The following is a 21,897-nucleotide window of genomic DNA, read 5'->3' on the forward strand; positions in this document are numbered from 1 at the left end:
TTATAAACCCATGATTTTGGTTTAATTGCTCTATAATAACAGCCAATTTTGGAATCACTCTGGAGCGCCCTCTATCGGTCCAACAAACCCGGGAGAGATTTTATTCGGGTATTTCTGTAGCGAATCTGCCAATGGATTTTCTACCTCCGCAAAACTCAATAACTGTACATTCTCTTAATTACCTCGATTATGCAGCTATCCTAGTTCAGTTCGCCACGTAAAGAGTCAGATATAATTATTTAAGAACTTTGATCTGTATGTTAAATCTGTTGAACGTGCATGTGCTGCTCAGAAGTGAATCTGCCGTTCCGAATAAAACAATGTATTTACCGCACACACGCTGTCAGCGCTGTCCGCCGGTGTCGGGAGTGTATCAGTGCAGAGCGGACTGCGGGTTCGTATTAACGGCTGTATTTCACTGGTTTTAGCCCTATGCACTGGTAGCTGCGTGTAATCTTTGTATAGGCGCTTCAGTATCAGCCTGTAGTTTGTGGGCGAGGGTACAGTAAGCGCGCGAGGCTCTGACACCAGCAGTGTGAGGAGTTTCACTCAGGGCGCGTCTCAAACCGCTCCCTGCTCCCTAGCAGATTGAACTAAATATATAACAGAACAAGGGCACTGTGGGCTCTACAAGTAAATAATGTAATTTAGTTAAACTGTCCGCTGAAACCTGTGACTGAATAAACGTGGCTTTATATAAGAGTTATAATGCCAAGGTCGCATTCATAACTGCTGTTTCATAATCTATAAAGCTAACAAGTGCACTTCTTAGGGAGGAAGGAGTCATTTGAGATCAAGCCTTTAGCTGTGAGTCTAGTTCAGTGCTGTTCACGTTGAAGGACTACTATGTGTACTAAGTGTTTTGTCTGTAAATTGTCTGTTACCGGAGCGGATATCTGTGTGTAGTTTAGCTGCTGATCTCGACTGCTGCCCAGCCCTTTTTCTACACACTTGATTGCCAGGTATAGAACACAATAGAACCCAAAACCCAGAAATGTGTTTTAAAATTGCTGATAAAATCTAATAAAACCCCATGAGCAGTTAATAATTTTCGACACAATAATGCACAAAAAAACAGATGTTTTCAGCTTGTCATGGCTACTATGCCTGCGCTCATCTACACAGCGAAGGTGGTCTTATCCACTGACACCTTCACTCTCTCCTAGGCCGTTTCTTAATACGAAGTACACATGTTTGGACTCCTGTACTTGGCCAGAATGAACTTAGTAAGCTTGACTTGCGAGACTTTTATTCTGTAATTGAATAAAATACTTGATGACTGCTCTAAATCAGTGAAGTGGAAAGTTGTTCCGAAAACATTAAGCCCATTTGCACAGAACCATTCCTTAACAAATAAACCACATATCTGAAGTCTAAACCACTACATTCTCGCCTAAAAAAAACTTCAAACTTTATTTTATCGCACAGCAGTACTATTTTTTTAAACCTATAACTTACAGGTATATACATTCTCCTCCGCCGATACTGGTGCAGGTTGCATTCTGGGATATCGGACTGTAAGAAGTCCACACAAGTCACCTTCCATGCATCCTTGATAATAAAGGAGAAACAAGAACTTATCTGAGTATTTGTAGTGAAATTGGAAGTGCAAATTCTGGAACAGTACTTGGGCTGCAGCTGATGGCATTTCCCTAGTCCACAAAACACAAGTACGGACAAAAACACAGATTGAGAAACGGCCCTTTACTCCTGCACAACCAGCATGCTGATGGCACTTTGTCATGGTACAGATGCCTTGATTAACATTACAGGATCTCCTATTCACACAATGGTCAGTGGCTTGTTTCTTCATTAACAAGGTATTTAGGACAGGTCACTGACCGCTGTATAAATGAGATTTCTTATAGCACTAATTATGGTGCCCGTTCATGAATAAAGTCCCACCCTTCAACAAAAAGTGGTGATCAGCTTGCTGCTTGAGCAGAGGAGAGCCATCGTGGAGATATGTGCAGGCGCAGTAGCCAAGACAAGCTTAAACATTTATTTATTGAACATTATGCATTTTTGTGCTATTTTGAGCCAAATGTTTATTAAAAGTTAGTTTTATTGTCAGATATTATCACTTATTTTAAATTCAGATAGATAGGAGGCTGGTCTTGCATGAGGGGATATTAATGTCCGGCCACGTTGCCAACTAACTTGCCTATAAAGACTTTGATTAGATGCTACCCAACCTAAAAAGCCACAGCATCCTTTTGAAAAGCTCTTATTACCAGAGATGGAGTAAAATTCGAGTAAACACTTACAATTCCTTTGATAGTTTGATAGAGGTGGAGTGTGTATTCTCAGGCATGTCAGCTTTTTTGGAGGGATAAAGGACTTAGCTTTGGCCAGTGCTTTGCAAGCCTTAACCTAGTTACCCAACATTTGACTTATATAATTGACAATATAAAATCCACAAGCGTTGGTTAATAATGTGAAAACAATAAAAACATTGCAAGTGTCAAGATTAGCTGATCAGTTAAAAGTCACTTAATTTTTTCCAAGTTTAGTCTTCCTGCACTTGTTCATGTGGGAGCAGGGCAGACAACTTTTTTCAGTTGTTTAAAATTGGACTACAGTAGCCATTTTATCTGCTGTCATTTAGCACAATGGTTTAAAAGGATAGTACAGTTACTGCCGTGTAGGTCAGGCAAAGAATTCAGACAATTTCTGTTGGGTTCTATTCACTATTATTTTCTTAATATCTTCTCTTTTCCATCTTCAGCGCTGCTCCAACCTGAACATGTTTGCTTTCGGATCTCCTGCCTTCCGTCTGACGTCTTGGACTGTCTTCAGGTCTTCACTCCAAGCCAGACGCACTCCAGATTTACTCTATCACATTCCAAGGACATACTGCTGCTCCACAACTGTACTGCCCTCACAAAAGTATCAGATACACTTAGGACGCCACCTGTATGAACGCCCTCATGTGTGCTGCAGTAATCAGCAGCGTTTTACCTCTTCTCAAGGCTCTAACCAACCACCACAGCGTGGCTCCTCAGCCCAAATGAAACTGAAATACCGTCTGGCTGTGACTCTGCTGTTTGGTGGTGGGTTCATGGGGATCTGGTGGTACGTGCATCGGGAAAAGCAGCAGAAGTTGCACATGCAGCGTATAGAGCAACTAAAGAAGGTGGCTGTGGGCCAGGGAGACTTCTCTCTGACTGACCACACAGGGAAGCGCAGATCCAAAAAGGACTACAGGGGCAGTTGGGTGCTCATGTACTTCGGCTTCACACACTGTCCAGATATCTGCCCTGAGGAGCTGGAAAAAATGGCCAGCGTAGTGAATTTGCTGGACGAAGAGACTAACCTGCCTCGTGTGCAGCCACTGTTCGTTACTGTTGACCCTGAACGAGATGACACGGCCACTATGGCAAAATATGTCAAAGACTTTCACCCACGACTGATCGGACTGACCGGTACACCTGAGGAGGTAAAGGAGGTTGGCCAGACATACAGGGTGTATGCCAGTGCCGGGCCAAAGGATGATGATGGTGACTACATTGTGGATCACACTATCATTATATACCTTATCAACCCAGATGGACTTTTCCTGGACTACTACAACCGAGCGAAAAGTGCCACACAGATTGCAGAAAGTGTTCGTAATCACATGAAGAATCATGTTCCATTATTCTCTGACTGAGAAAAATGTAATGATACATAATTGTGTAGGTGTGTAAATAAAATTCACCTGCATCCTGTTAAAAAAGGAACTTCTCAAAAAGAGTTTTATTTTATGCAAATAAAAGCAACAAATTTGTTTTAAATATGGACGCTTGATCCTATCAGAATTATATATGGTCTATGGATATTTAATTCACTAGTGCTGGACATATGTTAGGGTGTGGGTGTTATTTTGTATATTTATGCACCCCACAAATGCTATAACTGTTTTATTGTGTTGTGATAAAAATAAACATACTAGGCTTTTCTGAGCATGTTGTGAATATGATTAGTCTTTAAAGAGCAATGACCAACTTCAACAGGCATAAAAGTCCTATTAAATTGGATAGAGTGCAGAAAACATGACATTTATGGCTACATTCATATTAACAGTCTGAAGTGATTCTAATCTTTTCTTTTTCAGGGATATGGGGACAGTAAATTTGAACGTTTTAAATCAGATTATAGTCATCAGATTATGTGCTTATAGGCATGATGTGAATCTAATTTGTGGGAATGTGAAATTACAAAAGTACGTAATAAACAGTTATTACAGTCTGTGGTGGGAAAAGAATGTAAATAAATCAATGTGAGATTTAGGTCATTAATTTATGAATGTAAAACACCAGGATAACCAAACCTAATCCAAAGAAGGCTTTGATAATGTGACCATGTCTTATAAGAGTAAGTCTTAGGCTACTGATGACCATTTGAAAAATCTGCTGCTACATGTGCTATTTGTCTGGAAAAATATTGTGTATCATAAAATGTCTAAAATATATATATATATATATATAATTATTCTTTTTTTTTTATATATAAATGTTGGGTAAACTTAGCCTAGTGTTTGGCAGTTTGACAAAACTCCGTTTGTGATATATTTTTTCTTACATCTTATAAATTGGAACAGACAAAAGGAAACTGCTAGCAGCAAATGTTTAAATAAGCACAATTGTTTTTTATTTAGCATTTCACATGGCACTAAATCCAAATAACCAACACTATTTCTGCTCTTTTTGCTGTGGAACAGGTAATTGTTTGATCTTCTAGAAGGACTAATTTTCACATACTACAAATTTATTGTACTGTAATTTGATACAATAACATAAAATCATCAAATTGCCAAGCTCTGCATCAGCAACTGTCCTTAATATTTTAACCATCATCATGTCAACTCAGTACATAATGGAAGTTGATGCTTTATTTTTTGCATTCAGATGCACAACAGTTGGTACAGGATAGAAGACATAGCAGAAAAGAAAAAACAAAAAAGATAAACACATTAAAATATTTTCACTGACACACATAATAAAGACAGAAAACTTTACCCATGTAGCATTCTGTGACAATGGCAGTCACATCAGTTACAAATAGCATTTGTAAATATATAAAAATTAGATTCTCCTAGACCTTTTCGTATTTAGAATAGGCCTGCTTCTGGATTAAAAAGGTGTTATGTAATCCAGATATATGCTTTAATATAGAGCCAGCCCAGATTAAAATATCTATGTATATCATTAAAAACATACTTGTCCGATACATAAGACATTGTGGATGCTGTACAAATATCTATACAGTCTATCTACTAGCATGTGGTGAGGCTTTGGGATTGTTCAGCAGTAAAAGGTCAAGGTTGATTGTGGTCAGAAGAAGCGTTGTAATTCTTGAGACGTTCGGTTGCCCTCTGTTTGCTCAGTAATGTCAGCTCCATGGTGTCTACGCACTCCTCAAGCCCGTCTTTCTTGTCAATTTGTACGGTGTAGTCGTTTGCCTGGATGGGGCAAACACACATTTTCAATAAGAATTAATGCTTGAAGAAGCTAGGGCAATGAAAATCACCTTTTTTTTTTTAAAGTTTACAAATTACGATTCAGGCCCTGTCCACATGTGTTCAGATATTTAAAAAACAGTTTTTTTGCCTGCATTTTGGCCTCCCATTCTCAGGAGAGATTTTCACAAATGCTCTACATGGTGGAGCTTTATTAAAATGTTGACATATTAAAAGTATATCAAATACTTCCTTTCTCCCTAAATAGTGAACTTCATTCGTCACAAAAGTACAATGTCTATATGCAGGTAGCGCCAGAAATTAGATTTAAATTTAAATAAATGTAAATACAGCTCTGTTACAAATATTATATATACATATATAGATAAAATTATGTGACTAGACAAAGTAGGGAGGATGATTTTGAATTATTATGAATTTAAAAAATGGAGGAAGCGAAATGTCTTTTTAAAAATAGACAAATATGTGTGAATAAGGCATTAATCTACCTATTCTTATCTAAATTATTTCAAATAAATAAAAATACTTGAAATCACTGTTTCCCCTAATATTAACTGTTACAAAAGCAGTATAAAACACTTAAGTGCCAGATCCACATCAATAACAATGGTAGATTTTCTGTGACACCTGGTCATTCATAAGCTAAACTTAAGCAAACAGTTGTTTTTTTAGTTATGAACATCATATTTTTAAAATTAGGGGTAGTCAATATGGTTCTAAAATAATATCCCAATATTTCAGGGTATTTTTGCAATAACGATATTCTTGGCACAAAACTAACAGATTTTTACCAGATTGTAACAGAAGCCAATCAGCAAAAAGTTGTACCCTGATGGCCCTAAAATAATATTACGATAATATTATTGTGATGTTATTATTGTGATACGATATGGCACACCGCTTTTGGTTCACGTATACAAAGTATCTGTAATTTCACATATATTAAAGACATGTAAGCTCACCAGTTGAAGTGAAGCCAGCATGTATCTGCAGGCTTCTGTGTTCTCCATGCCTGCAACGAGCGACGCAAACGATCGCTTCACCCCAACATCTCCAAGAGCGTGGACGATCCTGTCCCCGTAGTCGTGGATATCAAAAGCTGGACGATTCTCCTGAGTAACAAAGAATACCACTGGTTCATCAGCTGAACACATTTAAAACATACAGGAACCAGTAACACTGAATCACTATTTCATTTTTCCACATTTCTCATGTTCATAATTTATTTTCATAGTAGTAGTTACTAAATAGTATGCATTATGGTTCAAGGAGTTATTAAAATATGAGAAGGTTGCATTATCCCTGTAATAATAATACCTGTGAAAAGAGTGTCATATAATCACCATTTTATGTCACTAATAATTTAATTAAAAAGGAAAAAGAAAATGACTTAATATTTGTAGAACTATTCTGACAATGGAATATAAAACTAAAATCTAAATATCCTAAATAATTAAAATACAATAAGCCAAAACTGATCACAGCAGTGCTACGATGGGAAAAGGTTAAAGGTCACTACCTGAGCTGAGAGCCGAGGGTTGATCTCATCCTCCCACTCCTTCACTCTGAGAGATAGAGCCGTTTCCTGAGCGTACTTCTGGGAGTTTACCAGGAACAGTTCCTACAGTCAGAGATAAACAATGAACATTCAGAATTACTAGAGCTCATTTAGCAGTGCTGAATAACATAAGACTCATACACTCCTTCCAGGAAGCATGTAAATCTCAGCATACCACATTCTTCCTGACCAAGTCCTCATAACTCATCCGGCTCATTTGTGAGTCTAAGATTTAGAAAAAGAATAACATGGTTCTGGTTGTTAGAGATCATGCGATTAGACTTAGAAGAACTATTGTGTCTCCAAAGCATAAATAATTACCTGTTAAAACTTGGTCCTGTTCAGCAAAGTCTCCAGGAGCATGATCTTCAAACAAGACTTCATTTTCATGATCAGAGTAGTCATCCCCTGTTTGTGGAGAGACCGGTTATAAAACAACAACAACGAGAGGTAGAAGGAGGCGGAGACAGAAAAGCAAGACCACAGTTCACATAAAAGAACACAAACTCATCATGGATTTCTAGTGTACCTCTTGACGAGAGATCTCTGACTGGCAGACATGCCTGTATGACACACTTGAAGGCATTTTGCTCAGTTGACAGACATTGAGAAGGGCCGCACCAATGGACTGAGACCAGCAGGATCTTGTCTCTCTCTGTAAGCCAGCCATCTTAGCCCTCGTTTGTAGTAGTGTCATAAATGAGAAACTTGAACTGCTACACATAAGTTGGTCACCACTAGCAGTAGTGATTTGAGAGACACCAACAGCTCAGAAGGAGGACTTTGCTGGGCTGCATCACAGGTTGCCTCTCACTAGTGATGCAACAATACAGCGATCTGTATTGATGCATCGATCCAAAATGTAAACGATCTGATGCAGCAATTTGACGTAAAAACATTGATGCATGTGTTTTTCATGTGCCTTTAAACATTATTTGCATGATTCCTCTCTGTGAAACGCTGCACCTAAACTGTACATGGCAGCATGCTGCTGTTTTCTCAGTACATTTGTGTTGAGAGTAACACAAGTCCACAAGTCGCCAGAGCACAAGCAACCAAGAAAATGGCGTACACTCTCTTGTTGGATACAAATCATAGGTGTGGAAGTACTTAAGTTTTAGAATTTCCATTTGCAAGGACTGTAGGTGTTAATTAAGACCTGGCTACTTGTGCATTGCAAGTACTAGTTTCCCCTTTGAGCGTGTTTTTAGCACTGCAGGTGACATTGTTCGTTCTGAGTGCAGCGATATGTCTCCTGAACATGTTGATCAGCTGATTTTACTAAAGAAAAAACTTTTACAGAAAAACACTGAAAGTCTCTCTTTGCTGTAGAGATTAAACACTGTAGTCACTGTAGGGTAGCTCATATACATATCCAGTGAAAATCCAGTTTATTTTATTATTTTACTTTTCTCTGATTGCATTAGCAATAAGCAATTTTGCACTCCTTTTTAGAACTTTTTAAACAGAAGTTTAGCTGCTCTTGCTAAGCAGTAGTAAAGATTTGCAGTATGACTATATCGTATAGTAATGAATCTTGTGATTTACACCCCTACCTCTCACGTCATTTTTCATCAGGACAATGCTCACTTACACAAAGCAAGGGTTCACCTGCAATGTCTCTGCCAGACTGCAACACTTTCATGGCCTACCTGGTTACCATATTTATTGCCAGTTGAGCATTTATTGGCTCAGTAGGAATGCCGGCATTGGCAACCTACGAGTGTGCAGGATCTACACGCCCAGCTCCAACATTCATGGGCAAATGTGGCATACAGTTCCATATGAAACCTGTACTCCTCCATGTCCAACTGTATCTCACTGTGTATCCAGACTAGAGGCTGTCCAACAGGTTACAAGAGCCTTTGTCAATATGAGTATAAAGGTGTAACAGTTTATAAAGTTGTATAATGAACAAAAACATTTAATTTGTCTGTTTCTCTTACCATCCATGTCTGGATGCCGTGGTACTTCATCTTGGTCCTCGGGCTTCTCCGGCTCCAAGAAAGTTCTTTTCAGCACCTCATCAGACATGTACACACCCTGAAAAGATGCAAATACAGCACCAGTCAACAGTTTGGACCTTTTCTCATTTAATGTTTTTTTTCTTTATTATTATTCTTTTCTACATTGTAGATTAATACTGAAGACATCAAAACTATGAAGAAACTTACAACAATGCAGCTAACAATGTGTTAAAACAAGACAAGATTTGTTTTATATTTTAGATTCTTCAAAAGTAGCACCTTCTGCTTTGATGCCAACTTTGGGCATTATTCTCTCAGTCTGCTTCATTAGGTAGAACCTGAAATGGTTCTCTGACTGTCTAAGAGAGTTCCTAGAGTGCTAAGCACTTGCTTGCTTTTACTTTACTCTGGGCGCTTTTCCACCCGCATGGTGCCAGTACCAACTTCCTAAACGGTCCTGTTTTTCATGCTTACTACCTTATTGCATATGTGTTCCTTCATAGTTCTTAAGTCTTTAAATAAATAAATAAATAAATATATATATATATATATATATATATATATATATATATATATATATATATATATATATATATATATTACATTTATTTCACATTTTCTCCCCAGTTTACAAGGCCAATTACCCAACCCACTCATTAGGACTTTCCCTATCACTAGTGATGCCCCAACACACCAGGAGGGCGAAGACTAGCACATGCCTCCTCCGATACATGTGAAATCAGCCACTTCCTCTTTCTGAACTGAACATTGCCGAGTAGCATCACAGCTCGCTCGGAGGAAACACACCGACTCAGTTCCGATACATCAGCTCTCAGACACCTTGTGTTGCATGACATCACCCTTTGTGATGTGATGTGGGAAGAGAGCACCATCCACCCAGAGAGAGCAAGGCCAATTGTGCTTCCTCAGGGCTACGGTAGCCGATGGCAAGCTACATGAACAGGATTCGAACCGGTGGTGATCTGATCATAGTGGCAGCGCTTAGCCCGCTAAACCATACGGAGCCCCTTTAAATCTTTAAATATTAATCTATAATGTAGTAAATCATACAAATAAAGAACAACTATTAATGAGAATGTGTCTACATATCACTTAACAAAATAAACCTTTGATAAGGTGTTTAAAAACAACATTAATTCAATAAATGTGAGCAAACACACCGTTTTTCTTAGAATCCTCTTCCGTGTTTTCAGCCGCTGATTCATCTTGCTCAGGTAGATGTAACTGAATTCTACAGTAAAAGACATTTGTTAATTCATTCCATTTACCCCAAACACATCAGTAAAACATGATTTTTTTTTCTTTAACTTTACCGGGAAACAGGGGCCCATTCTTAAGCTTGCGGTCGGTGGTCTCATCTGCAGAAAAAAAGACAGTAGGGGGGACGCATTTATAATATTTAAAATGCTCTCCATATATATATATGCTATTAAAAGATTCTACAAGCACAAAGACTATGTTTATACAGAGGGTTTAAAGCAGGCTGCAACACATAAATCTGATCGTTTTCTCTGTCCTTATTTCAAGGCTGACTGAATTTCCATCCGAACATCTTCAACAGAAATTGATAGGTTACAGACATGGCTTAAATCTGAAAGACCAACTGTGTTTACCCTCTTCAAAGACCAGCTCAGATATTTATAAAATGCAGAAAACTAAACATTTAATGCCTAATTAAATGTAGACATACTTTTAAAAACATTTGTGCACCAGCCCAAGAAGTCTTGGAGTTTGGAGGGGCCTTTTCTTTTTCTTTTGCCTGATTCCTCCAGACCTGCAGGCACGTTGCAGCACTTCCCTAATAAAAAGGATTTAAAAAATATTATTATTATTAAAGCATTAATTTGCCAATTTTAAACATTTATGAAATGATTGCTAATCTTAAACTCTCACCTGTTTTCAGAGGTTTATCTTCATCTGTAGTTTCATATGGGTCAAGCCATTTCCAAGGATCCACAACCTCCTGTACAATTTAAATGCACATTCAGTGAGGTCAATGGATGTACGGTACACTATGTAACACTATGTTCCATTAATGATGTTCCACAGCATACATAACTCTTATTTAAATCTTACATTTTCTTAATGGCTAAATTTGAAAATAGAAAAATCTGACAATAGAAGTGTGATTCATGTGTCTCAGAAAGGGCTACATTTTTAATCTCTATGTGTTTTAGAGTTAAGGCAAAAATGTGAATAACCTGAGGAGTCTGGTCTAGCAACTATGTATAAAAATAAATGTACTATAGATGGTTCTTTAAGCAAGGAATGGCGCACCCACACAGGACCAGAATTTTCAAGCACATTATTTTTCCTAAGCTTTACACATTGTGTATCGCTTGATTAAACTGTGTGAAAGAATGCAGTTTGTGCATGTGCATGAGCGTGCACTCTTCTCGCACAGAGAGCAGTAGAGAACAGAAGACCGGGACAGTTTAAATGAAACATCTTCACTTATATACCTAGGCAATATTGAGGGTGAAAAAAATGAAAGAAATCATGTGACATAAATTCATCACAGGGCTACTCCAAACAATGTTTGTTTCTTCTATGAAATCATTCAAAGAACTCATTTGATGGTAGGCAATGGTTTCATTAGAGGGCCATTCAAATAGATCTGTTCGATCCCCTTATTGTACTGGATTGGAGCAAAAATTAGACTCTCAATGGAGTCTAGAACAATTTTCAATTTACTTAATTTAGTGCACTGTGACCATAATTGCTTCTCCTTATATTTTCACAGTTTGCAGTTTCACTGCTCTTTACCTGTAGCTGCTTGGCCTCCTCAGCAGGAATCTGCACTTTAGGTCTCTCTCTTAGCAATCTCCTCTCACTGGGAGCCTAAAAAGTTTAACAGAGATACGATTTAGCATAATATCATTTAAAAATAACTTCTGAAGAAATTACTTATGTTTACATAAACAGGATTAAAATTGTGCTTTGATATATAATAAATGTGAATATACATTAAATCAACATTTCAATGGATTTAGTAAAGAGAACTTCTTACCTGATGTCTTTCAACATGCTCCTCATGATCTGCCTCCACCTCCATGCCATGGTCTTCCAGAGGAGGAAGCGGTTCACCACCATCATTATCATCGTCACCACAGTTATTATTCACTAATCCAACCATCTCTTCTGGTCTGGCCTCTGGAGACCACATTACAACACAGGTAACCACCAAAAAATGAATGAACATCTATTCATATTAAATATAAGGAAGCCCTAAACGCTACTACATCACACATTGGAATCCGTTCTTGCTTAATGTTTTTACAAAACAACATGAAACCACCTTGCAGGATGAGCGGAAGTCTGCCAGGTGAGTCCAGCCCATCACCTAATGCCTCTCTCTGGAACTGAGAAGAGGAATTTGAGCCCAAGCAAATCATTCCCAAAGAGTCAACGGTGAAGTTATTGATTCGGAAATCCTTCAAGCTGCCAAGAATCTCTCCTTTTAGACTGGAATAAAACACAAATTTCCATTTACAAAACAATTTAAACTTCACATAATTATATGTTGCCTGTTTAACATCATCTCACAGTTGCAGTGTTTTTTTAATTAATGCAAACCCCCGTCTAATACTGTGATAAATGTGGATTAAGTGCTAAACAAAGGCATTAAATTTACTAACACTACTGGGGTATCACCTATTCATGGACATAGATTTTTTTTCTGGCCTGTCCCTGTTCTGTTGAGGAATTAGTAATATCCATTTTGTTTCTGCAGGTTTGCCTTCAGAGTTGCCTACCAAAGCTATGTCCAGACTGCAAGCCCACACCCAATTTTGGTAAATGTACAAGTCTGCTGAATTTCAAAGTCTGGACAGTCAGACACCACACAAAATCTGAGAGGAGAGGGTCTGAAATGCATTTAGAATTGAATTTGTACAGTCTGGCCAAATCCGATTTCAACTTTTGTGTCAGTCAACTCAACAAATCCTCATCAAGTAACAGAAGTGCCGGAGTCCAAGAAGAGCGCCAAAGGTTATGTACTAAAGACAAACTGGACACCACAGCAAACCATGAAGGTATGTTTGTGATCTCCAGACACACAAATCTGATCTGATCTGATCGCAAATAGCAATGTGGACAGTCATCTTAACAGATCTTATCTGACAAACAAATGCGATTTCTCCTCAAATGGATGGCGGCCAGTTGTATTATTTACCTGAGGAGTGGATATTTCTGCTTTTCAAGAGCCTCAGCAGGAATCAGAGACTCAGGTGGCAGCTGCCCAATCTTCACTGGCTGAAAGAACACAGAAGAAGAACTCACAACACAATACAATAAAAAGACTTTCTTTTAAATTCAAACGAGCCATAGATTTTAATACACACAGATTTCTCTACAGAAAACTGTTTATTTTGGTGAGTAAAGAGCTTCTGTTTATTTACAGTAAGCTTAGATTCCCGAATTTCTCCAGCACTAAAGCCGGAGCATTAGCGGCTAACTGCTAGCGGCTACACTGAGAAACCCTGAGTGTTCCTGTAAGCCAGGGCGATATTAGTTAACGGTTAGTCCCAAGAGCTAGGCCTTAGCTGGTAATGTTAATGCTGCTCCAACAGAGCTAGCCAGGGTTAGCAACAGGCTACAGGCCAATAATACTCACATCTGAACAGGGAAATAGTGGTTACAGTCTAATGCTAATGCTACTCCAGCCCCATTGCTGGAGAACTAAAACTCCTGTATAATGCTGTACTTCAGCGGAGTGACTTTACTGCTCCTTACAACCTGGCTGGTAAAATTAATACATAAGTCGCACCAGATTAAAAGGTGCACTGACAATTTTCGGGAAAATTAGAGGATTTTAAGTGCGCCTTATAGTGCAAAAAATACAGTACTGAGCTTTAACTTTATCTTAACCAAACAGACCTAGAAACACAAAAGGGAATTCCACTAAAAATGTCAATCAGAATGTTTGCATCAGAATAGAGATCAGTTTAAGCGAGTAATAACACTTCCTTAAGACATTGGCGATTTTTTAAAGAGCAATACTTATAAATGGCTTCATGAGGCTATTCACAGAGGACATGCTTGCACAGAGGATATACACGGTATGATTAAGTATTAGTACAAAGCTAGCTATTTCGCTACATTCCTGATTCTAGGCATAAGAGATGCGGTCAGTTTTGGTTGAGAACACCAACATTTTCTGCTAGCTGATTTCTGAGAGTTGAAATCAGAATGAAGCTAAGTTTCAAGGACGGACACATTACAAAATTTCACTCAGTGTCTACCTATTACTAACTATGTGCTAGGATGCTGATGTGGCAATTGAAATAACAAAAAAGTACATATAAATAAGGGATCAGAGATGTAACAATTTAGAAATATACTACAGAAAAAAACTAGGAAAGAGCAGAAAACAGAATAGAATACAGAATAGAAGTCTTGTCTAAAATTACAGTTAGATGTAAGAATGTCTTAAAACATAAACTTAACATTTTATTCTTGCAATCGTCCCATTCCTGGTGCCAACTGCAATATCTATACAGGACACTTACCTCAGCTGGATCACTCTTCATCACCACACTGTGACTACTGGTCTCTTCTTCCCGTCCATCAAACTGCACAAAGACAGAGCAAAGTCACTCATATTCTTTCAAGCTAGAACCACATTGTAAACAGGGAAGGCTGTAAACTGGATAACAGCCCATTTTTAAGATTTAAATTTATTTTGAATTTTATTTTTGGAAATATTTGAATTTCAGAACTGAATTGGGTGGATATTAAATGCAGTTTCACAAAGGTTAGTTGCTTCCATACCTCACAGTCATCTCTTTCATTGTTTGCCCTGGTGCCATCTGTGGTGCCATCTACAGCTTCAGAGCCTTGCTTGTCACGCCTGTGGGGACAGGAAAAACAAAAAGTGTCCTTACTTTATATTTTGTATTTGCGCTACAATAGCAAATAGTGCAACAAGCAATCACAAACATAAAATAATACAAAAATAATCACAAATTACTTTTTGTTTTTATTTGAGATGCAGTCCAAAGTCTGGAAAACCAAATTATGCAGCAGCTCCACCTGAAAGTATAAAGACATTAGACAAGGTATAGATTTACTCTGAAACTATTTAAATCTTAATTTAGATTTTAATAGTCAATCCCTAGTAACAATATGATTCAAATACTGGGTCTGGTATACAATCTGGAACATTCAAATATGACCTCCATTCTTTAAACAATGTTACCTTTCTCCCATAGATGCATGTAGAGCCTTGAATTAACAGTGCTGCTTCAGCAAAGTTCATTGTAGTCTTTCCTCCATCAAAAGAAATGGTCATTTGGTCCAGCTGCAAGTGGCATAAAAGAAGTTAAAAGATGTAGGTCGGAATAAACGGAATGCCTATATGCCATCTTTACCACATCTTCATGCAAGTATACTTATAAAGCTTAATCACATGGGTAAAGTTTAATTTAGCATTAAAAACAATGTAAGTGGTACAAAAGTAAATTACACTTACCTGTGTGGTGGATCAGAAAAAAATATTAAAATACAGAAATTGTATTTAGTACATTACGGTTTAACTCACCTCTTCTAGATACTCTCCAAGCTGAGTGGCCAGATCAACATCCCAGTTTTTAGTCATTTCCCGGATGGGCTGCAATAGGTGGGCAAATCTGGTCTCTGCAGAATCCATTGCTTCCAAATTTGTAGGTTCTAGAAAAAAGGTTAAGGAATAATTACACTAGTAGTACCTAATCACATTTATACTGTTAACAAAGGCTTTGGACAACTTCCGGTCTTTTTGGATAATTTATAACAACCTTTTGAGAAATGTGTCTGCTTTCTGGCATTCAGGTCCTTTTTAAAAATTTTAGGGGTGTGCCAATATATGGTGACAGACTACTATCAGAGTTTAAATAGAATTTTGTATTGGAAGCAGTCTATATTTACTATGAAGGCTAATGGACACTTTTCAGATAATTATTTGTATTTGCATTTCATATGCTAGCACTAAATATTCTACACTGATTTGTTTTGCTGCTTTAAATGTTTTTGTTATATTATATATTTTGTCACAAAACTGTTTATGCAAAATAAGAGTCTTGGTAAGTTTACAAAAATTGACTAAAGTTTAGGGAGGCTGACAACCAATATTACACATTATATACACATTTATAACCTACAGAGAAACTAGACACACCTGTAAAACTTTAGAAATAAACGTAACATTTATATACCCTACATTTTAGCGTTCAACCAACTGTATGCAAATAATAAAATGAAAGGTCACACTTAAGAAGTTAGTTTACATTTATTTAGCTGTCCTTACATAGACTGGTCACAGCTTAAACTAAATTTTAATAAAATTACAACTACAAAAAATAATAATAATAATACTACAAAATTAACAGGTTTAAAAAAAAAGCTTTAATCAATGAATTGTAAAGTAGCTAGGCCGATTTTGGTCAATTGTAGTAGTGCGGCCGGCATTGCTTTGTCCAATTCTAGCATCAGTTGAACTATGCGCCAAAACATCCAATGACAGTGATTCTAAAAAAAGAAAATCTTAAACTCTACCAAAGTCTACAGATTTCTCCGTTTCTCCTAAATGTTTAAAACAATTACAGTATTTACACGTTTAAAAATGTTTACAGCAATAAATGATGAATTAATTGATTAAATATTTTTCAATGCTTTTTCAATCCATTTTCCCAATAATATTATCGTATATATAAAAATACCCTGAAATATGCTGCTATTGTTTGGCACAAAATGTTGACGTTTCCCGATTTATCACCATCATCCTCATAAGACGGGGGTTTCAATGTCAGTTTATCAATATTGGAGAAAGTATTAAGCTGACAACAAAACCTTAAACGATAACAAAACTAACCTAGTTAGTAGTTACAGTATCACAAACACCAAGAACAACACACCTATAACCTATGTTAACTCGGAGGTTAGTTTGTTAATCAGTGTAGAGTGTGAACCGGTTTAAACTGTGTTTCTGCTGCTCTGTGTTATTAATCAGTGTAGAGAGTGAACAGGTTTAAACTGTGTTTCTGCTGCTCTGTGTTATAATCAGTGTAGAGTGTGAACAGGTTTAAACTGTGTTTCTGCTGCTCTGTGTTATAATCAGTGTAGAGAGTGAACAGGTTTAAACTGTGTATCTGCTGCTCTGTGTTATAATCAGTGTAGAGAGTGAACAGGTTTAAACTGTGTTTCTGCTGCTCTGTGTTATAATCAGTGTAGAGAGTGAACAGGTTTAAACTGTGTATCTGCTGCTCTGTGTTATAATCAGTGTAGAGAGTGAACAGGTTTAAACTGTGTTTCTGCTGCTCTGTGTTATAATCAGTGTAAAAAAGAGAACAGGTTTAAACTGTGTTTCTGCTGCTCTGTGTTATAATAAGTGTAGAGAGTGAACAGGATTAAACTGTGTTTCTGCTGCTCTGTGTTATAATCAGTGTAAAATAGAGAACAGGTTTAAACTGTGTATCTGCTGCTCTGTGTTATAATCAGTGTAGAGAGTGAACAGGTTTAAACTGTGTTTCTGCTGCTCTGTGTTATAATCAGTGTAGAGAGTGAACAGGTTTAAACTGTGTATCTGCTGCTCTGTGTTATAATCAGTGTAGAGAGTGAACAGGTTTAAACTGTGTATCTGCTGCTCTGTGTTATAATCAGTGTAAAATAGAGAACAGGTTTAAACTGTGTATCTGCTGCTCTGTGTTATAATCAGTGTAGAGAGTGAACAGGTTTAAACTGTGTTTCTGCTGCTCTGTGGTATAATCAGTGTAAAATAGAGAACAGGTTTAAACTGTGTATCTGCTGCTCTGTGTTATTAATCAGTGTAGAGAGTGAACAGGTTTAAACTGTGTATCTGCTGCTCTGTGTTATAATCAGTGTAGAGAGTGAACAGGTTTAAACTGTGTTTCTGCTGCTCTGTGTTATTAATCAGTGTAGAGAGTGAACAGGTTTAAACTGTGTATCTGCTGCTCTGTGTTATAATCAGTGTAGAGAGTGAACAGGTTTAAACTGTGTTTCTGCTGCTCTGTGTTATAATCAGTGTAGAGAGTGAACAGGTTTAAACTGTGTATCTGCTGCTCTGTGTTATAATCAGTGTAGAGAGTGAACAGGTTTAAACTGTGTTTCTGCTGCTCTGTGTTATTAATCAGTGTAGAGAGTGAACAGGTTTAAACTGTGTATCTGCTGCTCTGTGTTATAATCAGTGTAGAGAGTGAACAGGTTTAAACTGTGTTTCTGCTGCTCTGTGTTATAATCAGTGTAGAGAGTGAACAGGTTTAAACTGTGTTTCTGCTGCTCTGTGTTATAATCAGTGTAGAGAGTGAACAGGTTTAAACTGTGTTTCTGCTGCTCTGTGTTATAATCAGTGTAGAGAGTGAACAGGTTTAAACTGTGTATCTGCTGCTCTGTGTTATAATCAGTGTAGAGAGTGAACAGGTTTAAACTGTGTATCTGCTGCTCTGTGTTATAATCAGTGTAAAATAGAGAACAGGTTTAAACTGTGTATCTGCTGCTCTGTGTTATAATCAGTGTAAAATAGAGAACAGGTTTAAACTGTGTATCTGCTGCTCTGTGTTATAATCAGTGTAGAGAGTGAACAGGTTTAAACTGTGTTTCTGCTGCTCTGTGTTATAATCAGTTTAGAGAGTGAACAGGTTTAAACTGTGTATCTGCTGCTCTGTGTTGTTTATAGTTTCTCTCTGTTAAAACTCGCCTCGTTTCGCTTCTGCTGGATAAAAGCTGGACTTACCTCACTGAGAGAAACACAGGGGTCCGTTAGAGCGGGTTACAGAGACGCTGTTTACAGTAAGAACAGGATCAGATCAGTTATTCTAAAATCTCTATTATTAATAAAAACCCCGCGCGCCTTCTGCCATTTTCATTTTTTGCCGCTCCGGTGACGTCAGATCAACAGACGAGAGCGGCTGCAGCGCCGCCTGTCGGAGCGGAGCGGAACCGCAACAACACGAGACGCGGCGATAGATCGCTGTGATACAGTGTTTCCCCCCAGTTAGATATACCAGCGAATAAAGTGTGGGAATCTGTCCACAGATACCTTAATACACAATGAGGCGAGAGAAACCCATCTTAATACACTTCCTATAATATAAAATAATAACTAACGTATCATCACAATGTACATTCAGTGTTCATTGTGTTTTTTTTGTGTTTATGTATCTCGTTAGCTGGTTAACAAACGTTTAGAATGAACCGGAGTTCAAAGCTTTTTACAAACAAAACCATAACATTAATTATTGTTAACATTGGTGTTATTTCTTTAGGTTAATACAGGCTTTTCTTTTATTACTGATACTATAAAGCTTCAAGCCCTGCTAGAAATGTTTCATTTACACAAAACCAGGATTACCTCTGCTAAAGTTCAGACTATTAATCACAAATGTAAACCTTTAAGACCTTTAAGACCCGTGCTAATGAAAGAAAAAATGCTGTTTCTGTCTGCAATATTCTCAAAAACAGGATTCAGTAAATAAATACATTTAATAACAAATAAATATAATTCAAACATAATATTTGCATCTTGTCTGTTCATTGCATTGTTTTTTTTATTCCACACGTATTAATATATAGCTTTATGTATATTCACAAATTATCAAGCAATAAAAATAAAACAAATCTATTTTTAATGCGTTTCCTTTATTTTCACGACTATTTACGTTGTAGATTCTCACTGAAGGCATCAAAACTATGAAGAAACACATGGAGTTAACAAAAAAGACGAAATAACTGAAAACATGTTTTATATTCTAGTTTCTTCAAAATAGCCACTCTTGGCATTCTCTCAATGAGCAATAAGCGTCACCTGTAATGGTTTTCCAACAGTCTTGGAGGAGTTCAGCACTTGTTGGCCCCTTTGCCTTCACTCTGTGGTCCAGCTCACCCCAAACCATCCCGATTATGTTCTGGTCCGGTGACTGTGGAGGCCAGGTAATTTTTTTTAAGTACATAACTCCATGTGTTTATTCATAGCTGTGATACCTTCAGTGAGAATCTACAATGTAAATAGTCATAAAAATTTTGCTTTAATGGTTTATGTTTTGAGATTTTAATTAAAAGTGAAAAAATACACATCCAACATTAAAAACATAGGATCCATCCATTATACGAAAATGTTAATGTGTTAAAGGGGTAACATAATTTTTTACTAAACATTTTATTCAATATTAAAAAAACTGTACAATTCTTACCTGCACAGTCTCTTTTGGGAACCCCTGGCCTAATGTCACATTTAGTTCATTTTCCTAGGGTAAAGTTATTATTATCCACAGGAAGTAGGACTTCTCTGCACGTTTTAGTGCATATTTCTTGTTTATTTTTGAAATCAACTTGGAAAAAATCAACAAATTTATCATTACAGTTTCACATGACATATTTAATGTTTTATTACTGTTAAATATTAATTTAATAAGTTAGATAGGAAATGTTCATGTAAACACAGCTATTTTGACACACAAAAAATCACAGAAAGAGTGTACGTGTACATTTTCATAAAAAAAAAAAGAATAATCTGTGTCTGTGAGATCATTTGACGTGGCAGTCATCTAGTCTGCAGAGCCTTTTGTGGTCAGGAGATGTGGCTGTGGCACAGCTCACAAACATAACTCACCTTAATGAGTGTAGAGGCTTTAACAAATAAGTACTTTGAGAAAGATAACAGATCATCAGTTCATGGGGAAGTCAAGGGAAGAAATGCAGATGCAATTATCTTTACCAAAATAGAATATTAAAATGACACAACTGATTAAACTCAATCCTGTGACATGTATATCCTAGAACAGCACACACTTGCACTGTGTGACGTGAAGGTGTTAGCTGTGTGCTTCTTCCTGTGCGGTGGTAAGCGATTGTTTGAGTAGTTTGAATACTTTTGTTGAAAAACAGCTTATTTTGAAGCTGAGTGGTTTCCAAAGAGGAACTGACAGTTTTCTTTACTTCCAGATCATTTAATGTTTGGTTTGGCAGATGATCAGGGATACTTCCTCCTTTACTACAGCCAGGCCTGCTGTCAGCCCTGTGCAGGTTTGTTCAACCTGTTTTTCACGGTTCTTGTTATATTAAAATTGTTAAAATTGAACATTGCTGCAGTGCTGAAGATGTGACGGTATTATTGGATGATTCTTAAATGTTAAAGAAATGCTGACTGAAACTGACCGCAGCCTTTCCCTTAAAGCTGTTAGTTCACTGTAGACAGTTTTACAGCTGTGTGATGGACAAGGATGAAACCACAGTACACTAAAGCTAATCCAGCAGATGAATCATAGGCTTTTTCAGATGTTTTATGATAACAGCACTTCAGTACAGACTTCTCTAATTGAGCCCGGATGATAGCTCATAAAGCCTGTGAGATTGTTTTGATGCACCCAAGCAATAATTTACACTTTTAAGGTGGTGCCTGTCTGATCACATAACTACTGACTACATCACCAGTAAAACTGACAAATACTGCCACACGACCAAATAAATAGTGCAGATAAACATTGCTATGTAGTATGAGCTTTTACGTAAGTGAGATGAGCCGTTTCTGGTTTGTGCCATTAGACTGTAAAGACTGAGCTGTTTTCTTCTCTGTTGGCTTTCCATGGAGCAAAGTGTAATTCTAAGTTTGAACACTGGGAGGGTTAAAGCGGTGCTTCAGTGGTGGTCTGGGGGCCTACAGATAAAAGAAAGAAATGGGAAAAAAATACTACACAGCAGAAATATGCCAAAAAAGAACTTGCATATGAATTTCACCCTAAATAGACAACAGTTTCAATGATTAAAGACTTTGTTATTGAGTAACATATCAAAATCTGTGCTAAACACTTCAACAAGCCTAGTATTACTTGCAACAACGTATTAGCTTTAATATGCCATTCATGTTTTCCAAGAGATTTAAGCAGGGAGTGGCAAAAACA

General features: G+C 37.3%; 2 protein-coding genes across 3 annotated transcripts; one reads left to right on the forward strand and one right to left on the reverse strand.

The window, feature by feature from the left end:
- The first annotated feature begins 295 nt into the window (after positions 1 to 295).
- Positions 296 to 3,944, forward strand: LOC103036150 (protein SCO2 homolog, mitochondrial). Of its 2 annotated transcripts, none has more exons than XM_007244990.4 (2): positions 296 to 394; positions 2,729 to 3,944. In XM_007244990.4, exon 2 carries the CDS (start codon positions 2,747 to 2,749, stop codon positions 3,650 to 3,652), a length of 906 nt encoding a protein of 301 aa, XP_007245052.1. In that variant the 5' UTR covers positions 296 to 394; positions 2,729 to 2,746; the 3' UTR covers positions 3,653 to 3,944. The 2 variants fall into 2 exon arrangements, with proteins under 2 accessions (XP_007245052.1, XP_022527382.1); XM_022671661.2 differs by lacking the exon at positions 296 to 394 and adding an exon at positions 439 to 962.
- A 663-nt stretch (positions 3,945 to 4,607) lies between these two features.
- Positions 4,608 to 18,891, reverse strand: ncaph2 (non-SMC condensin II complex, subunit H2). The gene is made up of 20 exons (XM_007244984.4): positions 18,735 to 18,891; positions 15,549 to 15,676; positions 15,207 to 15,308; positions 14,979 to 15,040; positions 14,780 to 14,858; positions 14,518 to 14,580; positions 13,182 to 13,261; positions 12,306 to 12,472; positions 12,018 to 12,160; positions 11,774 to 11,848; positions 10,901 to 10,970; positions 10,698 to 10,805; positions 10,321 to 10,365; positions 10,168 to 10,238; positions 8,966 to 9,062; positions 7,341 to 7,427; positions 7,195 to 7,244; positions 6,981 to 7,082; positions 6,424 to 6,573; positions 4,608 to 5,443 (listed from the first exon to the last, which is right to left on the reverse strand). Exons 2-20 carry the CDS (start codon positions 15,654 to 15,656, stop codon positions 5,300 to 5,302), a joined length of 1,803 nt encoding a protein of 600 aa, XP_007245046.3. The 5' UTR covers positions 15,657 to 15,676; positions 18,735 to 18,891; the 3' UTR covers positions 4,608 to 5,299.
- Positions 18,892 to 21,897: the final 3,006 nt, after the last annotated feature.

This window comes from Astyanax mexicanus, chromosome 2 (assembly GCF_023375975.1).
Source record: "Astyanax mexicanus isolate ESR-SI-001 chromosome 2, AstMex3_surface, whole genome shotgun sequence".
In the NCBI taxonomy this organism is placed as follows: domain Eukaryota; kingdom Metazoa; phylum Chordata; class Actinopteri; order Characiformes; family Acestrorhamphidae; genus Astyanax; species Astyanax mexicanus.